The sequence below is a fragment of the Linepithema humile genome, chromosome 1, assembly GCF_040581485.1.
Source record: "Linepithema humile isolate Giens D197 chromosome 1, Lhum_UNIL_v1.0, whole genome shotgun sequence".
Lineage (NCBI taxonomy): Eukaryota > Metazoa > Arthropoda > Insecta > Hymenoptera > Formicidae > Linepithema > Linepithema humile.
Window position 1 is genome coordinate 35,864,678 of NC_090128.1, and position 17,193 is coordinate 35,881,870.

General features: G+C 30.8%; 1 protein-coding gene across 13 annotated transcripts; it reads right to left on the minus strand.

Annotated features, from left to right (window-relative positions):
* Positions 1-90: 90 nt before the first annotated feature.
* On the minus strand, positions 91-8,958 carry LOC137001149 (cytochrome P450 4c3-like). 13 transcript variants are annotated; one of them, XM_067359497.1, is made up of 14 exons: positions 7,360-8,958; positions 6,491-6,608; positions 5,098-5,141; positions 4,506-4,687; positions 4,174-4,280; positions 3,217-3,307; positions 2,901-3,086; positions 2,705-2,774; positions 2,510-2,636; positions 1,955-2,137; positions 1,811-1,879; positions 1,416-1,578; positions 1,147-1,326; positions 91-419 (listed from the first exon to the last, which is right to left on the minus strand). In XM_067359497.1, exons 1-14 carry the CDS (start codon positions 7,479-7,481, stop codon positions 253-255), a joined length of 1,809 nt encoding a protein of 602 aa, XP_067215598.1. In that variant the 5' UTR covers positions 7,482-8,958; the 3' UTR covers positions 91-252. The 13 variants fall into 13 exon arrangements, with proteins under 13 accessions (XP_067215598.1, XP_067215602.1, XP_067215593.1 ...); XM_067359501.1 differs by having other exon boundaries at positions 7,352-7,494; XM_067359492.1 differs by having other exon boundaries at positions 6,491-7,499.
* Positions 8,959-17,193: the final 8,235 nt, after the last annotated feature.

Sequence of the window (17,193 nt, forward strand, 5' to 3'; positions counted from 1 at the left end):
GAAAATGTTACAGGGGATTATCTAAAATATTGCAGGAAATACTACGGAAATATTGCAGAATTAAGCAGAAAAAACTAAATTATATTGCAATTATGTGCAAACATCTTTTATTATTGCAGTGATTGCAATACATCAATGTATAATAACATCGTTTAACATTTCGAAATGAAAATTAAACTACCAAGCCATTAAAACAAATAGTAATAATCCATCATTGTAATCATGTTATCAGTTGTCGTCAATCATCGTTTATCAATAATCTTCTATACGAAATATAGATAATTTGATTCCGTCTCGAGATCGTAGTAAAATATCATTTGTTAATTTGATATCTTTTACACTGCCAGTTGCTACAAAGCGAAACCGCCGCAATAAATTTACTATTGCTGCTCCCACGGACAGAAAAGCATATCGTTGACCTTAAGCAAAAATATAAACAAAGTATAAAAAAAAAGTATAAAAAAGTTGTTAAAACAACATACTACAATATCTATACGTAAGTATGAGTATACTAAATATTCAATCAAACTCTTTTATTATTTATTTCAAAATATTCAAAATCTAATAGTTTTAAAACATTAAAAATTTAAATTTAAAAAATTATAAACTTCAATAAAATAATAAACGTGTACGTTACGTGTCACGTGTATCACTGATGGTCCACGCTGCTTTCCACTCAGACTGTTTAATATATTAAGTATAAAATGACTACATTCTTATAAAACATTACACAACTTATTTCTTTTGTTCTACATTATTTTGATAATACATCAATATTAAATTTATTACAATACATATATTTTGAGCTCAAATAATAAATTTTAGAATTTTTTATGCCCATACATCGTGATTTAATAAGACACTGTCGCGCGTAATAAAAGAGTAATTATAAGATTTTAAATTATTATATTACCTTCTTGGAGTAATATATATATATTAATTCTAATTATCTAAAATATTGCAGGAAACACTACGAAAATACTGCACCAGCGTGGGCCATCAGTGGTCAAAACGGCGGAAAAACGGCTTGGAACGTGTTAAATGTGCAAATATTTAAATATGCTATTGGTGTAATATTGATATTTTTTTAATTTTTTAAAATTGATTTACATCATTTTCAAAGTAAAAAAACTTTAAAAAATTTACCTGGGCAATCTCTAAGACCTGTGCCAAATGGAATGTGCGTGTAACGTTGACGACTTGACGAGTTTTCGGGCGAGAATCGTTCAGGAATAAATTCCTCTGGTTTATTCCAATATGCAGGATTACGATGAATAGTAAACACTGGTATTAGAACGTAACACCCATTCGGCAAGACGCACGATTCTGAAATCAACGCGTCTTTGTAACTCACAAACTTGTTTTTCTTTATTGTGACTGTTGTGTTACAAAAAAATATTGCACTATACAAATACCCAGTTTAATATCTCCCGTAAGTTGTCGCGCAATTATAGGTGCTACAGGAAACAATCTTAGTGTTTCTTGAATCACCATATTAAGATATCGAATGCTCGTAAGACGCTTAGCATCAATCTTTTCGTTTCCGAATGTAAGCAATATTGCTTTTCGCAGCTTTTCCTAAATAATGAAATACATAATTAATAAAACAGACATCTAAAATAATATTTTAAAAATTAACTAACGTGTCTCATAAGAAATGTAAAAAATAAAATTAATAATTTTAATCTATATATTATATAATTATACATATATGTATACATATGTACAAAATAATTTATGATTATAGTGCAAAGACAAATACAATTTTTCTTGTTTTATGTTCTGCATATCACATTACAGTTTCACTAACTTGTATTTCTGTATGCATTCCCAACAATAGAAAAACAAAGGATGTCAATTCCATAACTGTATTTTGTATCTGTAAAAGATAAATTTATAGTAATCTAAATGTACTTGTACAATTTTTTACTATTTATACGATAAATGACATTACAGCCGCATACAGATTGCGAATATCGTCATTTACGTCTTCATCGCTCACTGCGCGGGATTCACCCGTAGCATCATCAGACAGTTGCTTTACATAGTTCAAATAATTGCTAGCAACGGATTTTGGCTTTTGGAGGATCTCATTATCATAATTTAGAGTATCGCGTTCCACTGATTTCTGCATTATCTACACATTAATGAAATAATATGGTATATTAATTAATAATATGTGTTGACAAAAATTGCTATTATATGTAATATCATTAGAATTATCATGTTTTAGTTAATAATGTTCAATGGCATACGTACGCATATTTTTTTCATCAAAATGAAAAATATGATAATGTAATAAAATAAGTTATATTGTAATTCACGAATCTTATTATCAACTTTTATATGTATTATTATATGCTTGTTGCATTGATAAAAAATAAAAATTTCAAAAATGTGGTATAATATTATAAAACAAAATATAACATAAAAAATTTTGATTAATACCAAATGCACTAAATGTTTTATATGATTAAACAATTAAACAAAAGAAATATTTGAAGCTTACTTTATGAACAAAATTTTGTATTATTTTTTGACCAAAGGATTGTTGTTTCGCGTTATCGCTCAGAGAAAAAATCCATTCCAATTGTAGCCATGGTGTTGCCACTTTTTTATACATATATTTCATCAATCTAAAAAAATAATATATTAATAATTGAAATATAAATCATACGTATTCAATAATACGAGATCTATATACCTTTCTTGCCAGTACAGTAGTTCATCATATTCACCTTCATACGCCGTTCCTTCTATACCTCCAATTGATGCTGTAATATTTTTTAACTTTTATATTTAATTACATCTATAGCATTAATTGTAATTGTATCTATAATAGCAACTTGTTACAAAAATTTGTTATAAATCAACATATGTCATGTTTGCACAATTTTCACCTAAATATATATCAGTCACGTATCGCCCTATGTACGGTTTCATGTCAAACGTATGACCACCAACTTCTTTTTCCAAATAATCCCCACAATAATTGCTATAATTATCAAAAAATTTTACGTAATCAGACACTGACTTGGCATTCAAAGAGGATTGTATTATTTTGCGCCGTAACCTATGAGTTGCACCTACAAATATTAATTATAGTATTCAATAGTAAAAAGTGTAATATTTTATCAATATATTATTATAACTATATAAACAAATATATAAACAAATTAAATAAACATTCGTTGTATTTGAACATAGGCGTAATACCTGAAACTCTGATAATTCCGTTCCCAAGAAGTGGGGAATACAGTTTCATAACTGAGCTTTTGTAATTGCCGTCCACGTTCGCAAGTACGACCTGCGTATTAAAATTCAATATATTATTACAATTAATATTAGGTTATTTCACTTTCTTATTAAACAAAATAATAGAGTTAACATAAAGCAAATAGAGCAAGAGCCGGATCGAGTTGCTCAAAAATTTATTTTTTATTACAAATTATTACATACGTTTCGGCCAATGGATGTGGCCATCTGTGATAAGAACCATTAAGCGTTCTTATCAACGCTTCTCTACTTATGTACTAAAAAATTTTTTTTTGTTGTCAATTTTACACTGAAGATGGCCACATCCATTGGCCGAAACGTATGTAATAATTTGTAATAAAAAATAAATTTTTGAGCAACTCGATCCGGCTCTTACTCTATTTGCTTTATGTTAACTCTATTATTTTGTTCAATATATTATATCAGCGCTCGGAATTAGTTGCACATTTCGGGCCAATTCAAGAGACGACGCCTCCTGTTCCCCCACTACCGCCCGGCCGCTGGCGGTCGAGCCGCCAATAGCTCTGGCGCAGGAGCGTTTTATATAAGAAATAGGCTCGGTTGTTGAGGCACCTCTCAAAAAATAGTAATATTTTCTTTGCTACATAAATAATGTTTATTTTCATTAATAATTAAATATATATATTATGTATTAATGAAAATAAACATTATTTATGTAGTGAAGAAAATGTTACGATTTCCTGAGAGATGCCTAAACAATCTAGCCTATTTCTAATATAAAACGCTCCTGAACCAGAGCTATCGGCGGCTCGGCCGCCAGCGGTCGGGCGGTAGTGGGGGGGACAGGAGGCGTCGTCTCCAGAATCGGCCCGAAATGTGCAATTAATTCCGAGCGCTGTATTATATTATTAAAATAATTATTTTTTCTAAACTTACCTTATAATCCTCGGGTTTTGCGAGTAGTACAAATAAATCTGTTCCAAAACAAAAACGGCTAGGGCTTCCATATTTTTTGTTAAACGTTAACAAATAATTTACTAATTCTGCAACGTTATATTTTACATTTGATATTGTTTACACAAATGTGATTGTTATTGTTTGAACATAAATTATTTTTCCTTGTATTATAAAGTTACATTAATTAATTAAATAAATAAAAATATAATATTTAAATTATAAACATGAGAAAATATATTTTATGTTAAAATATTAATATTAAGTTTGGTTAATCTATTGTAACATTTTATAATTAAGAGCATTTTATTTACCTTCATATTTCCAAGCAATTTGCAGCGTTTTGACAAACACTGTCAATATAGATTCACCAGGCAACGAAAAGGCAAATTGCAAATTTCTTTTTAATTTGTAATATTTTTTCTTGTTAAGTTCGAAAAAATACACAAGCAACAATATTATGACTATTACGAAAAGCATATCTGTAAAGATGTGTCTGAAATAAATATTAAATATTAAATCTTTTTTAAACTTAACTTGTAATATTTGTAGTATAAATATGCAATAAATAAAAAATTAACAAATAATCTGGAGTAAAGGGCGAAAAGAGCCGTTGCTAGGTGTTTGTGCATAAAATTCAAATTATATTATGAGAATTACAAAGTTACAATCAAACGTTTCTGCCTATGTTAGGCCTTCTTCAGTGTCATTACGAAAAAATATATAATAAAACGGTGTCTTGCTTGTCGAAACATTAAGAAAATAAATAAACAACGCAGAGAATTCTTCTTTGTAACTAAAATCCAATATAGGAAGATAGACAAATGGAACTGCAACAATATTGTCCTTGTGAACTGACATTTTTGGTATTATTTTATAAATAATTGTGCAAACAACAATACATACTTATAATCAACCTCTGTTCCGTATGTCCAGAAAGTATGGAAGAGCTAGAGAAAGATATTGTCTCACAATTCGACTTTCACGTTCATGATAAAATTATTTTATTATAAATTAAAACCGAAGTGTCAAAGATAAAAAAAAATAAATAGGTAAACTAAGTCGAATGGTTAAGAAGGTAATGTGCAGACAAAATTCCAGTTCCGATTTTTTATGATACCTTTTGTAATATCTATTGCTAATGATTTCATCTCGATTGCTAGAAACTCGGATTTCAAATTAGCCTTTTCAATTCCGAAAAATCTTAAAAGATTCACTGTAAAAAATTGCCTAAAAATTCAGACACATTTTTGTCTGAATTTTCAGATCTGGGTGCCTGAAAGTAATTTCAGACAATCTGTCTTAATTATCAGAGTAGTTTCTCTGAAATTTAGAATAGTGGCGCGTTTGTCCGAAATATTTAGAATTGGTGTCCAAAAAATTAGACAACATATTTGAAAACAGTTGCTTTGTACTGCTGGAACTCTGACAGAGCTCGAGGTCGCCGAGTAAAGTTTCCAGAACAGGTATTGTCCAATTCTTTTAAACGAACGTCGATTGCCTCAATGTCGGCAGCACGTAACTTGCCATTTTTACAACCAAATTTTCCCAACACCCATGCTTCGATGCACTTTTTCATTATGCCAAGGCAAATGGAGTGCATATATTCAAATGGTACTCGTGTAACCATGCGTATATTTAAGTCTTCTAAAGGGCTTTTCATGTCCTTATGATGGTCAGTGTCAGTCCTAAAATTATAGTTTTCATCTGTCCGTTTTACGTGATTAACGCCAAGGAATACATTATGTCGAGTGCCCTCAATTACTGTACCCGTAACGTTGCGTTTTGAGCATGGCATCGAAGACATATGTCCTTTGTGTTGTAATACAAAGGCCCGGGCAGGGGCATCAGCAATAAAGCACTCAAACGTTACGGGAATAAGTTTATCCTTAAACCTAATTCCTCCACTATTAATCACGACTTTCATCTCTTCAACGAGCATTCGAAAAAAGCTATTAGGATCTTGTGGTTTCTTTTTCCCGCGGTATACACCTACAATTAAAGGTTTGCTGTTTTTCAAATTGACAATTCTGATTTGGAGAGGCCAATACTGAACAATGCCTTTTTTGTCCGCGGAAGCACCGTCTGTACTGATATGCAATTTTAAGACATCAGGAATATTGCATTCATGAGATAATTGTTGGATTATACAATGTATAAATTCCACATGCCAATACTGCCCAGGCTCAACATCTTACAACCTGCACGCGTGATTTAGGTGTGTGCACAAGTGTTCGCATATCTTTAGGTAAATATTCAAAACAAGGGTGTGAACGCAATAACTTCAGAATGGCATTACCTTGAACGGCCGTAAGATTGATAACAAGGAAGCATTTTGCCAAGTTTTTAGCGAACGTATTTTCCGATCCAAAAATATCATTGACTGTACTACTATCATCAGAACTGATTTCACATTCCTGTAAATCGGGAAACGTACTATTAGCATCAATAGTCTCATAGTCAGACGATGCAACTGATGACTCAGAATACGCGACGCTTTCGATAAAATCGTCAAAATTCGAACGAAAAGACGAAATATCATCGACGAGTTCAACACGAGGTAAAGAAGAATCAGATGAAGAAGTAATATCACCTTGACCTACTCGAATACGATTTCTCTTTTGCCTATTTGTTAAGTTTTCGAAACGTTTGTGATACACCCTTTTTATTGTTGCTAAGAAATGTGTATTTTAAGAAAAACAAAATACCCACGGTGGACAAATGAATTTTCAAGAGACGAAAAGCAATTTCAAGCGACACGAGAGAAAATTATATTTTTGAAATGGAATTAATGTCACAAATGTCAGAAGATCACAAAGTCGACTTTATCGTATATGAATAACTGCGTTGTTTTTCGATTGAGCGAGGCACATATGAAAAGCAGACTAGTCGACGATGTGGAACAAAAATGAATTTCAACCGACGATGATTGTGAATAATATGTTACGCGCACTGAATTGAATAAATTAAATTTTAAAAGCAATAATTATAACTGGCAAAAATGAAATATAATACCCACGGTGGATATACGAAAAAGCAATTTCAAGCGACACGAGATAGACCATTCTATTTTTTAGAAAAAAGTGAAGTGCCTCAAATGTATCACGATGAAGTCGACTTCTTTCACACAAACTGAAAAAGACTTACTTTACTTACTTACTTACTTACGGTACTTTCTGGATTATGGTAAATAGCGTATCTAAACCGCTGCACCGGCCGTTGTTGCCACTGCTGCTGCTGCTGCACAAAGCACAATGGCGACCAGTGATGCAAGATCGAGCATCCTGCATCAAGCACTACATGAGGGGAAGAGCCCCCACCATGGCAGCACCAAACAAGCGAGCATCGCTGACGTCACGCGTCCGTGTGCGCTCGCCGTTCCAATAGCGTATGAGTCGTACGCTGTGGAATGGCGAGCGCACACGGACGCGTGACGTCAGCGATGCTCGCTTGTGTGGTGCCGTCATGGTGGGGACTCTTCCCCTCATGTGATGCTTGATGCAGGATACTCGATCTTGCATCACTGATGGCGACTAAGGCGAAGCATGCACGAAGCACGAAGGACGAGTCGCGCGCAGTGGACGATGGGAAAATTTTCACTCGAATCGAGCTCTCCTATTGGCTGAGGCGAGCGTACATATAAGTATCGCGGCAAGGACCGCGGTTTTTGACAGCTCGAATCTGCTGGAAATCTTGCAGCAGTCTTGCAACAGATCGCTGCTAGGGGAACAGATTCTGCATGAGATCTGCACAAGATCTGCACGTAACTTTTGCTGCATGAGCCTTTTAAAAATCTGCTGAGCAGATCTGTGCAAGATCTGCGCAGGATCTGTACAAGACTTTTGCTGAAAGAATATTGCGTATTTTACCTGTTGCGAATTGTATGTTGACTGCTGACAGAATCTTGCAATGATCTGCTGCGAATCTTGCAGCAATCTTGCAGCAGATCGCTGCTAGGGGAACAGATTCTGCACGAGATCTGCACAGGATCTGCACGTAACTTCTGTTGCATGAGCCTTTCAAAAATCTGATGAGCAGATCTGTGCAAGATCTGCGTAAGATCTGTACAAGACTTCTGCTTAAAGAATCTTACGACACACTGCTGACAGACTGCGTGTTACGGAAAGAATCTTCCTCAAATCTGCTCGATTTCTGCAGCAAATATCTGCAAACAGATTCATGCACTTCAAATGCATGAATCTTATAGCAGACTGCTGACAGACTGGCAGCACCGACCGTTATGGACAGAATCTGCTGCAAATTCCCTATCATTTCTGCTGCAAGTAAACTGATGCAAGGCTCTGCTTGGCAGAAAATGTTACAGGGGATTATCTAAAATATTGCAGGAAATACTACGGAAATATTGCAGAATTAAGCAGAAAAAACTAAATTATATTGCAATTATGTGCAAACATCTTTTATTATTGCAGTGATTGCAATACATCAATGTATAATAACATCGTTTAACATTTCGAAATGAAAATTAAACTACCAAGCCATTAAAACAAATAGTAATAATCCATCATTGTAATCATGTTATCAGTTGTCGTCAATCATCGTTTATCAATAATCTTCTATACGAAATATAGATAATTTGATTCCGTCTCGAGATCGTAGTAAAATATCATTTGTTAATTTGATATCTTTTACACTGCCAGTTGCTACAAAGCGAAACCGCCGCAATAAATTTACTATTGCTGCTCCCACGGACAGAAAAGCATATCGTTGACCTTAAGCAAAAATATAAACAAAGTATAAAAAAAAGTATAAAAAAGTTGTTAAAACAACATACTACAATATCTATACGTAAGTATGAGTATACTAAATATTCAATCAAACTCTTTTATTATTTATTTCAAAATATTCAAAATCTAATAGTTTTAAAACATTAAAAATTTAAATTTAAAAAATTATAAACTTCAATAAAATAATAAACGTGTACGTTACGTGTCACGTGTATCACTGATGGTCCACGCTGCTTTCCACTCAGACTGTTTAATATATTAAGTATAAAATGACTACATTCTTATAAAACATTACACAACTTATATTTCTTTTGTTCTACATTATTTTGATAATACATCAATATTAAATTTATTACAATACATATATTTTGAGCTCAAATAATAAATTTTAGAATTTTTTATGCCCATACATCGTGATTTAATAAGACACTGTCGCGCGTAATAAAAGAGTAATTATAAGATTTTAAATTATTATATTACCTTCTTGGAGTAATATATACTTTTTGAAAAGTTTTTTATGATATATACAACTTTTTTTGGAAAGGTTTTTTGTGAGAAAAACTTTTTTTTAATATAATATATTTTTGAAAGTACAGTTCTTTGAAAAGGTTTTTTATGAGGAAAACTTTTTAAAAAAAAAACAATTTTTTGGAAAGGTTTTTTTATGAGGATTTTTTTTACTTGGATATTTTTTTGCTAAAAACTAAAGATGGGCATAAAATGAAGAGGCCGGCATTTATAGTCTCCGACTACTTTGCTGACTTAGCTGTTTTCATGTGCAAAGTAATGCGCGAAGTTTCACCCGTTGACTAACGAATGATAGTTACAATAAAAGGAATGAAAGCAAAGAATATTGCGTTATCTTCTTTTCTTCCTTTTTACAGAGACAGGTGTGTTGTATAATATCGTGCATTTATCATATCAAAAATAAAAATAAGTTATGGCTAATAAAATCGAGAATATTTTTTCCACGATAAAATTACTTGCTAAAATTAAAATTAAATGGCTATTCCAACATACACGACTTGCACAATTGGTAAGTTAAAATATCTCCATTTTATGTAAAAACTGGCAAGAGAAATTTAGTTGACCGAATATAGCGATAATGCGATTTACATAGCGCACTAAAATATAACAAAAGTAAAGTGACAACTTTAATTACATTTATCTGCTTAAACGAACCAAAAATTCTATCATACGCAATATAGAAGCATCCAAATATTTCCTCTTGTTTGATATACATCGATTTCAAATATTCGTGTGAGAAATTTTGTTCTCAAATATTATAGTGCTTAATTAAACAGAAACGTAATAATAAGATCTAATTAAAGTAAAAGCTGAATTTTGCTAAAGTTTATTAATAGAAAATATTCCACGACGTGCAAATATAGCAATCCGCGCTACTTCGCTCAATTCCGAGAAGAGGCGTGTTATTACGATGTTGTATATACACTCACAATCAGTTACTCGCAATCACTGCGGTGATAAACGGGTGCAACGAAGTACGCTACACTCACGGTTTCGAGGCACGTTTCATCAGTTACTGCTACGTTGAGTTAACGCGACTAATTGTACGTATAATGATGCGCGAGCGTCGTTGTAAGTTTACATTACACGGTGCTTATGCGACTTACGTAACTGCTTATGTCTGAAGTTTCAGTCTTATTCGATCGCGTTCACATCCGAGAACTCTCTCTCGGCGTGGCCCTTGCAATTCTCGAAAACGACTAAATTACTCCATGACTTGTTAACTACATCAGGAAACTCAAAACTATTACAATAATTTTCAGTTTTCTTCAACAAATATTGCGAAATTCTTAACGTTTACAAAAAATATAAAATAACCATTAAAAAACAGTTATAATAATTTTTTACCGCATTTTCTGTCTCTTGTAAGAAACCAAAATAAATCACCGAAAAATTATGTCGTAATTTTTAGTTCAAAGTACAATAATATTCTTAAGAATCTACTTTTATGTTTTATTACCAGCGATATTAGAGTATTTATCTTTGTTCATACAAGCGGCAGCACACAAGACACATGACGGTTCAGCGTCTTTTGCCGGTAGTTGGGATAATTATAGGCGCGGATGCATAATTCCGCGCGTGCTTTAAGCTTACATTCATCTGTCACGCTCCGAAAAGGTTCACTGCACTCGGATCTACTGTGGCACCGACTGATACCATGGTGTGCGATCCGACGTTTTAATATAGTTATAACAAGAATAGTGACATTCTTGCCTTCAATTATATCTGTGACAATGATATCGATAATTAATAAGAATTATCTTATTATGACAACCTTGCAAAGATAGCGTGCATAAAATATGACACATATTTATTATCTATAAAATTAAAAATTAAAAAGTTATTTATAATATTTGATAATTTATTCTTGGATAATTATATTTTAATATTAATTGAATCATATAAATTTACTATATTTGAATATTTTATACTTTTTCTAAAAAAACATCATATCTCGGTATCTGCTTTATATTTTTGCCTTTTCGACTCGTGGACAAATTATTTGAATGGATTTACTTCAGAAAAAAAACATTTCATTTGCTAAAATATCCAACTTTACGAGAAAAATATTTTTATACCTTTCTTTTTTCGTTGCTGTACAAGATGTAGTAACAGAATCTAAATAAACTTATACCTACGTTTAGTAAACATTTCTCTCTGACTGGTATGCTGATATATTTTTAGTAAAAATATTAGTCAAAAATATAAGTTTAACTTGTCAACAAATTTTAGAAAATTGTTCAAAACGGTTTAAAAAGTACGTAAATAAAAACTTCAATTTTTGAAATTCTTTTTTAATTTTTTATCTGCAATGATTTTTCACCGAATTTCAAGTTTAAAAATTACTCAATTTTGTACGTCTAAAAAGTGTTCCCTATTTTTTTATCAAGTAGTGTAATGAATTATTTCAGTACATAAACTTTGATAATATAGATATTAAACAATTTTTTAAAAGAATTAATATAAAACTTTTATAAAAATTGCAAATAACAATTTGTTACGCGAACATCTTTTTATATTACAGACTATTACAGACAGATTAAAAATAAATCAAATTTAATTAATGTAAAAATTAAATTATGTAATACTATTGTTCTTAAAAATAAAACTTTTTTCAATATCATTCTATGTATATCATAGTTTATTGATTGCTTATTGATAGCTTATTGATTTACACGCAAGCTGAATGAGCTATTCAACCCATAATAACTACATATCATTAGCGTAAATATTTCAAAGTTTGCGGATTAGTGACAGATCGTTTTTATCGCACACGTGACGGTACTCATTTGCAAACTAGTTCGAGAGCCCGGGCTGTCAAGCCGACGCAAAGAGCGAGAGAAGTGCTTCTGCGAGCGAGGCGCGTGTGCCGGAAGCTCTCGCCTTTTTGAGGATCGTAGACGCAGTTAAATAGCCAATTCGCTGTTTTGTCGTGAACGAGATCCACGCCACAAGGCGTGTTTCAAATGCAAATACTGAGTCTGCTGCGCGCACAAACCGACCGGCTTAACTGTTCCGTTGGCGGCAGTTAAAGTTTGAGCCCCAATAAAAAAGCAAAAGGTAATTTCCTACTCGTTCGCGCGCGGAACTCGCGAAAGCGAAATTTCATCAACATGGGAAAAAAATGAAGAAAACATAAACCAGCGGAGTACACAAATGCATACGAGACAGAATTATGACGCTCGGCGAAACATCGAGCTCGCGTGTATGACAAATTTTGAAGCACAGAAATCTCGAGAATAATTCGAAAGAATAAAAAAAATTTATGCAAAAATGAGATAATGATAATTCCCGCTTTATTTTTTGTCTTTCAAAAATTTCTTTATTGTATCTAGTAATCGAAAGCAATAATTATCGAATTCTAAAATTCAAAATTTTAAAAAAGTTTATATTATTTTAAGTATAATATATTACATTCAAAACAGTAATTTTGACACCGTTTAAATAATCTCACAAAAAAACCTTTTTTTTTAAAAAAGGTAAAAAAAGGGCGCCAAGTACACGCCTTGTTATATTTAAAAAAAGTTTTTCTCATAAAAAAACCTTTCCAAAAAATTGTTTTTTTTTTAAAAGTTTTCCTCATAAAAAACCTTTTCAAAGAACTGTACTTTCAAAAATATATTATATTAAAAAAAAGTTTTTCTCACAAAAACCTTTCCAAAAAAAGTTGTATATATCATAAAAAACTTTTCAAAAAGATTGTATTTCCAAAAATATATTATAAAAAAATCTTTTTAAAAAAATTATATATATTTATTATAAAAAACCTTTCCAAAAAATTGTACTTTTAAAAAAGTTGTATATATTAAATAAAAATTTGCTACATATTCTGTCTATAAAAGAGGTGATATCAGAAAATGACGCCAAGTTTAAATAAAGAACCTTTCAAAAAAAGTTGCATGTATATCTAATTATTTATTTAAAAATGATATTTATGTTTATATCTAGTTAATTCTTTTTAAGTATACTTTTTAAAATAATTGCATTTGTATCTAGTTATTTTTTTTATATCTGTATCTAGTTAAATAAAAAAATTTTTCAAATTTAATCAAAATAAAAAAATATTACAAAATTTTGCAAAAAACTTGGCGCTGCTATAAAATAGCCTTAAAATATTATTATACATCTTAAAATATTATAGAGCAATGAAGGCTATTTTATAGCAGCGCCAAGTTTTTTGCGAAATTTTGTAATATTTTTTTATTTTGATTAAATTTGAAAAATTTTTTTATTTAACTAGATACAGATATAAAAAAAATAACTAGATACAAATGCAATTATTTTAAAAAGTATACTTAAAAAGAATTAACTAGATATAAACATAAATATCATTTTTAAATAAATAATTAGATATACATGCAACTTTTTTTGAAAGGTTCTTTATTTAAACTTGGCGTCATTTTCTGATATCACCTCTTTTATAGACAGAATATGTAGCAAATTTTTATTTAATATATACAACTTTTTTTAAAAGTACAATTTTTTTGGAAAGGTTTTTTATAATAAATATATATAATTTTTTTAAAAAGATTTTTTTATAATATATTTTTGGAAATACAATCTTTTTGAAAAGTTTTTTATGATATATACAACTTTTTTTGGAAAGGTTTTTTGTGAGAAAAACTTTTTTTTAATATAATATATTTTTGAAAGTACAGTTCTTTGAAAAGGTTTTTTATGAGGAAAACTTTTTAAAAAAAAAACAATTTTTTGGAAAGGTTTTTTTATGAGGAAAACTTTTTTTAAATATAACAAGGCGTGTACTTGGCGCCCTTTTTTTACCTTTTTTAAAAAAAGGTTTTTTTGTGAGATATCATTTCTTTTTTTAGTAAAAATAATTTTAATAAATATGATTCTTTTTTTTTAGTAAAAATAATGGTAATAATATCCCACCATCACTCCCGTCATATTTTCAATACGACAATCCTCTTTTTGATTATAGAAATCTTAATTTATACAAACCTAATAATTTTTTTTTATATTTTACAACATGTTTTATAAGAAAATTATTAGTGATCATAAAAAGGGTATAAAAAACCATTTGTATTTCTAAGTTATTGCGTTTTTTCATATATAAAAACAGATTACTTTTGATCAAATTTCTGTAAGAATGACAAAAACATCTTTAGCACCTCTAGGCCATTGTCTTTTTTTAATTAGCGTATCGTCAGCTTCAATCCAAGTGTTAGACATTTCTTCTCTATAAACATTACATACCTGCCGATTCCACCAATGTGCACAAAGTACACTTTCTGTCCACTAACTACAAAATACTAACAAGGGAACGTTCACAAGTGTCCCCTCCCCCGATTTGATTTTCCTTGAAATATGTTGTAAAACATACAATTTGAGGAGACACGTATTTTTTTATAGCGGCCCTAACTCAAATTTAAGGGATCAAACACTCCTTTGAAAAAAAAACGATTTTTTTCTTTGTGTGTAACTATCGCCAAAACCGTAGGAGATAAAAAAATATTTCAAATAGAAGTTGTATGGCTTGTAATGGACTTTATAACTGTGTAGTAAAATTTTCAAAAAATGAAATTTTTTTTAATTTACCCCCACCCCTTGTTATTATTTTTTCAAATTTCAAACTTTTTGTAATGACAAAAGTTGTAGCATTTTTTACGCTGAATTCAACCATATATGATTTTATTATGTTTCGAAATCACATCTTTCAAAAATGAGTCATCAGTATCACATTATATGCGTCGCGCTGCATGACCGTTTATACCGCACTTGTGTTGTGCATAGTCGCAAAACAAATATAAAAATGACATGTTATTATATATTTGAGAAAGAAAAGTTAACTAAAATTGTTGCTAAAGCATCTCTTTCACATTACACTCTTATAGATAATCGCTGCATTTCGTGCGCAGCGCGTTGTTATATGCAAGTTAGCTATCAGCGCATATTACACTTTGAAGTTTTGCTTGCAGTGACCACGGGAAAATAATTTATGAAACGAAAACAGTGAATGAATCAATCTATTCAACATATATCTACCCTGACTCTACCTTCTTGGCCCGACTTGACTGAGAATGAAATAAAATATAAAATTCTGTACAGTTTACTCTTTTTCAATAATTTTAATATACTGTGATTCTACATGCTATTACATTCCACTAAATTACTACGATTTTTTTAAACTATGGTATATAAAATGTATATTATAAGTATAATTATAATATATATAAATAAGCTTATATATATATAAAAGCTTATTTATTGTATCAATATATTATAATTATACTTATAATATACATTTTATATTTCAAGATTTTATATACCATAGTTTAAAAAAATCGTAATAATTTAATAGAATGTAATAGTATGTAGAATATATCGCAGTATATTAAAATTATTGAAAAAGAGTATGTACAGAATTTCATTCATTGTCAGTCAAGTCGGGCCAAGAGAGTAGAGTCAGGGTGGATATATGTTGAATAGATTGATTCATTCACTGTTTTCGTTTCATAAATTATTTTCCCGTGGTCACTGCAAGCAAAACTTCAAAGTGTAATATGCGCTGATAGCTAACTTGTATATGACAACGCGCTGCATACGAAATGCAGCGATTATCTATAAGAGTGTAATGTGGAAGGGATGCTTTAGCAACAATTTTAGTTAACTTTTCTTCCTTAAATATATGATAACATGTCATTTTTATATTTATTTAACGACTATTGCGCAACACAAGTGCGGTATAAACAATGCGTCATGCAGCGCGACGCATATAATATGATACTGATGACTTATTTTTGAAAGATGCGATTTCGGAACATAATAAAATCATATATGGTTGAATTTAGCGTAAAAAATGCTACAACTTTTGTCATTACAAAAATTTTGAAATTCGAAAAAATAATACCAAGGGGTAAGAGTAAATTAAAAAAAATTACATTTTTGAAAATCCAACTACACAGTTATAAAGCCCATTACAAGCCATACAACTTCTACTTGAAACATTTTTTTATATCTCCTACGGTTTTGGCGATAGTTACACACAAAGAAAAAACTCGTTTTTTTCAAAAGGGTGTTTCACCCTTTAAATTTGAGTTAGGGCCGCTATAAAAAAATACGTGTCTTCTCAAATTGTATGTTTTACAACATATTTCAAGGAGAATCAAATCGGGAGGGGACACTTGTGAACGTTCCCTTTAAGAGTGTTGTCAGCATGTGTGTTGCTACACTTCTGCACTTCAAGACGAGAAAAATTTTTTTTATAAAGAATACTATTATTTTGATATACACTATCTCTATTCGTCTCCACAACACGTTACATATACATTTTACGACCGATATTAATTATATCAATGTGATTAGTGTCATCAAAGCTGCGAGCTGACAGGTCTGAGCGCCGCCATGTTGAAAAAGGACAGACATCTTTTAGAAAAAGAAAGGAAAGAAAAAAGACGCTCTTATGCGGGAATTGACATTTCACGGGATGTAGAAAAGGACAACCATGTTGCATTTTGATGCTTCTAGTTGACAAAGGAAAAACTTATATATTAGAGAAGGATGACGAACAGACGACGACGACCAAGCTTACATAGATTTCGGCATATTTCGACTTTGGCAAACTTTGGCAAACTTTGGCAATTAATATAGTTTTTTAGAAAGCATGTACAAAAAAAGTAAAGATACTTTTATTATGTAAATCGCATGTGCTCTATCGATTGAGCCTATTATAAATTCGATCGGTCCACGCATTATTGAGATATGAAAA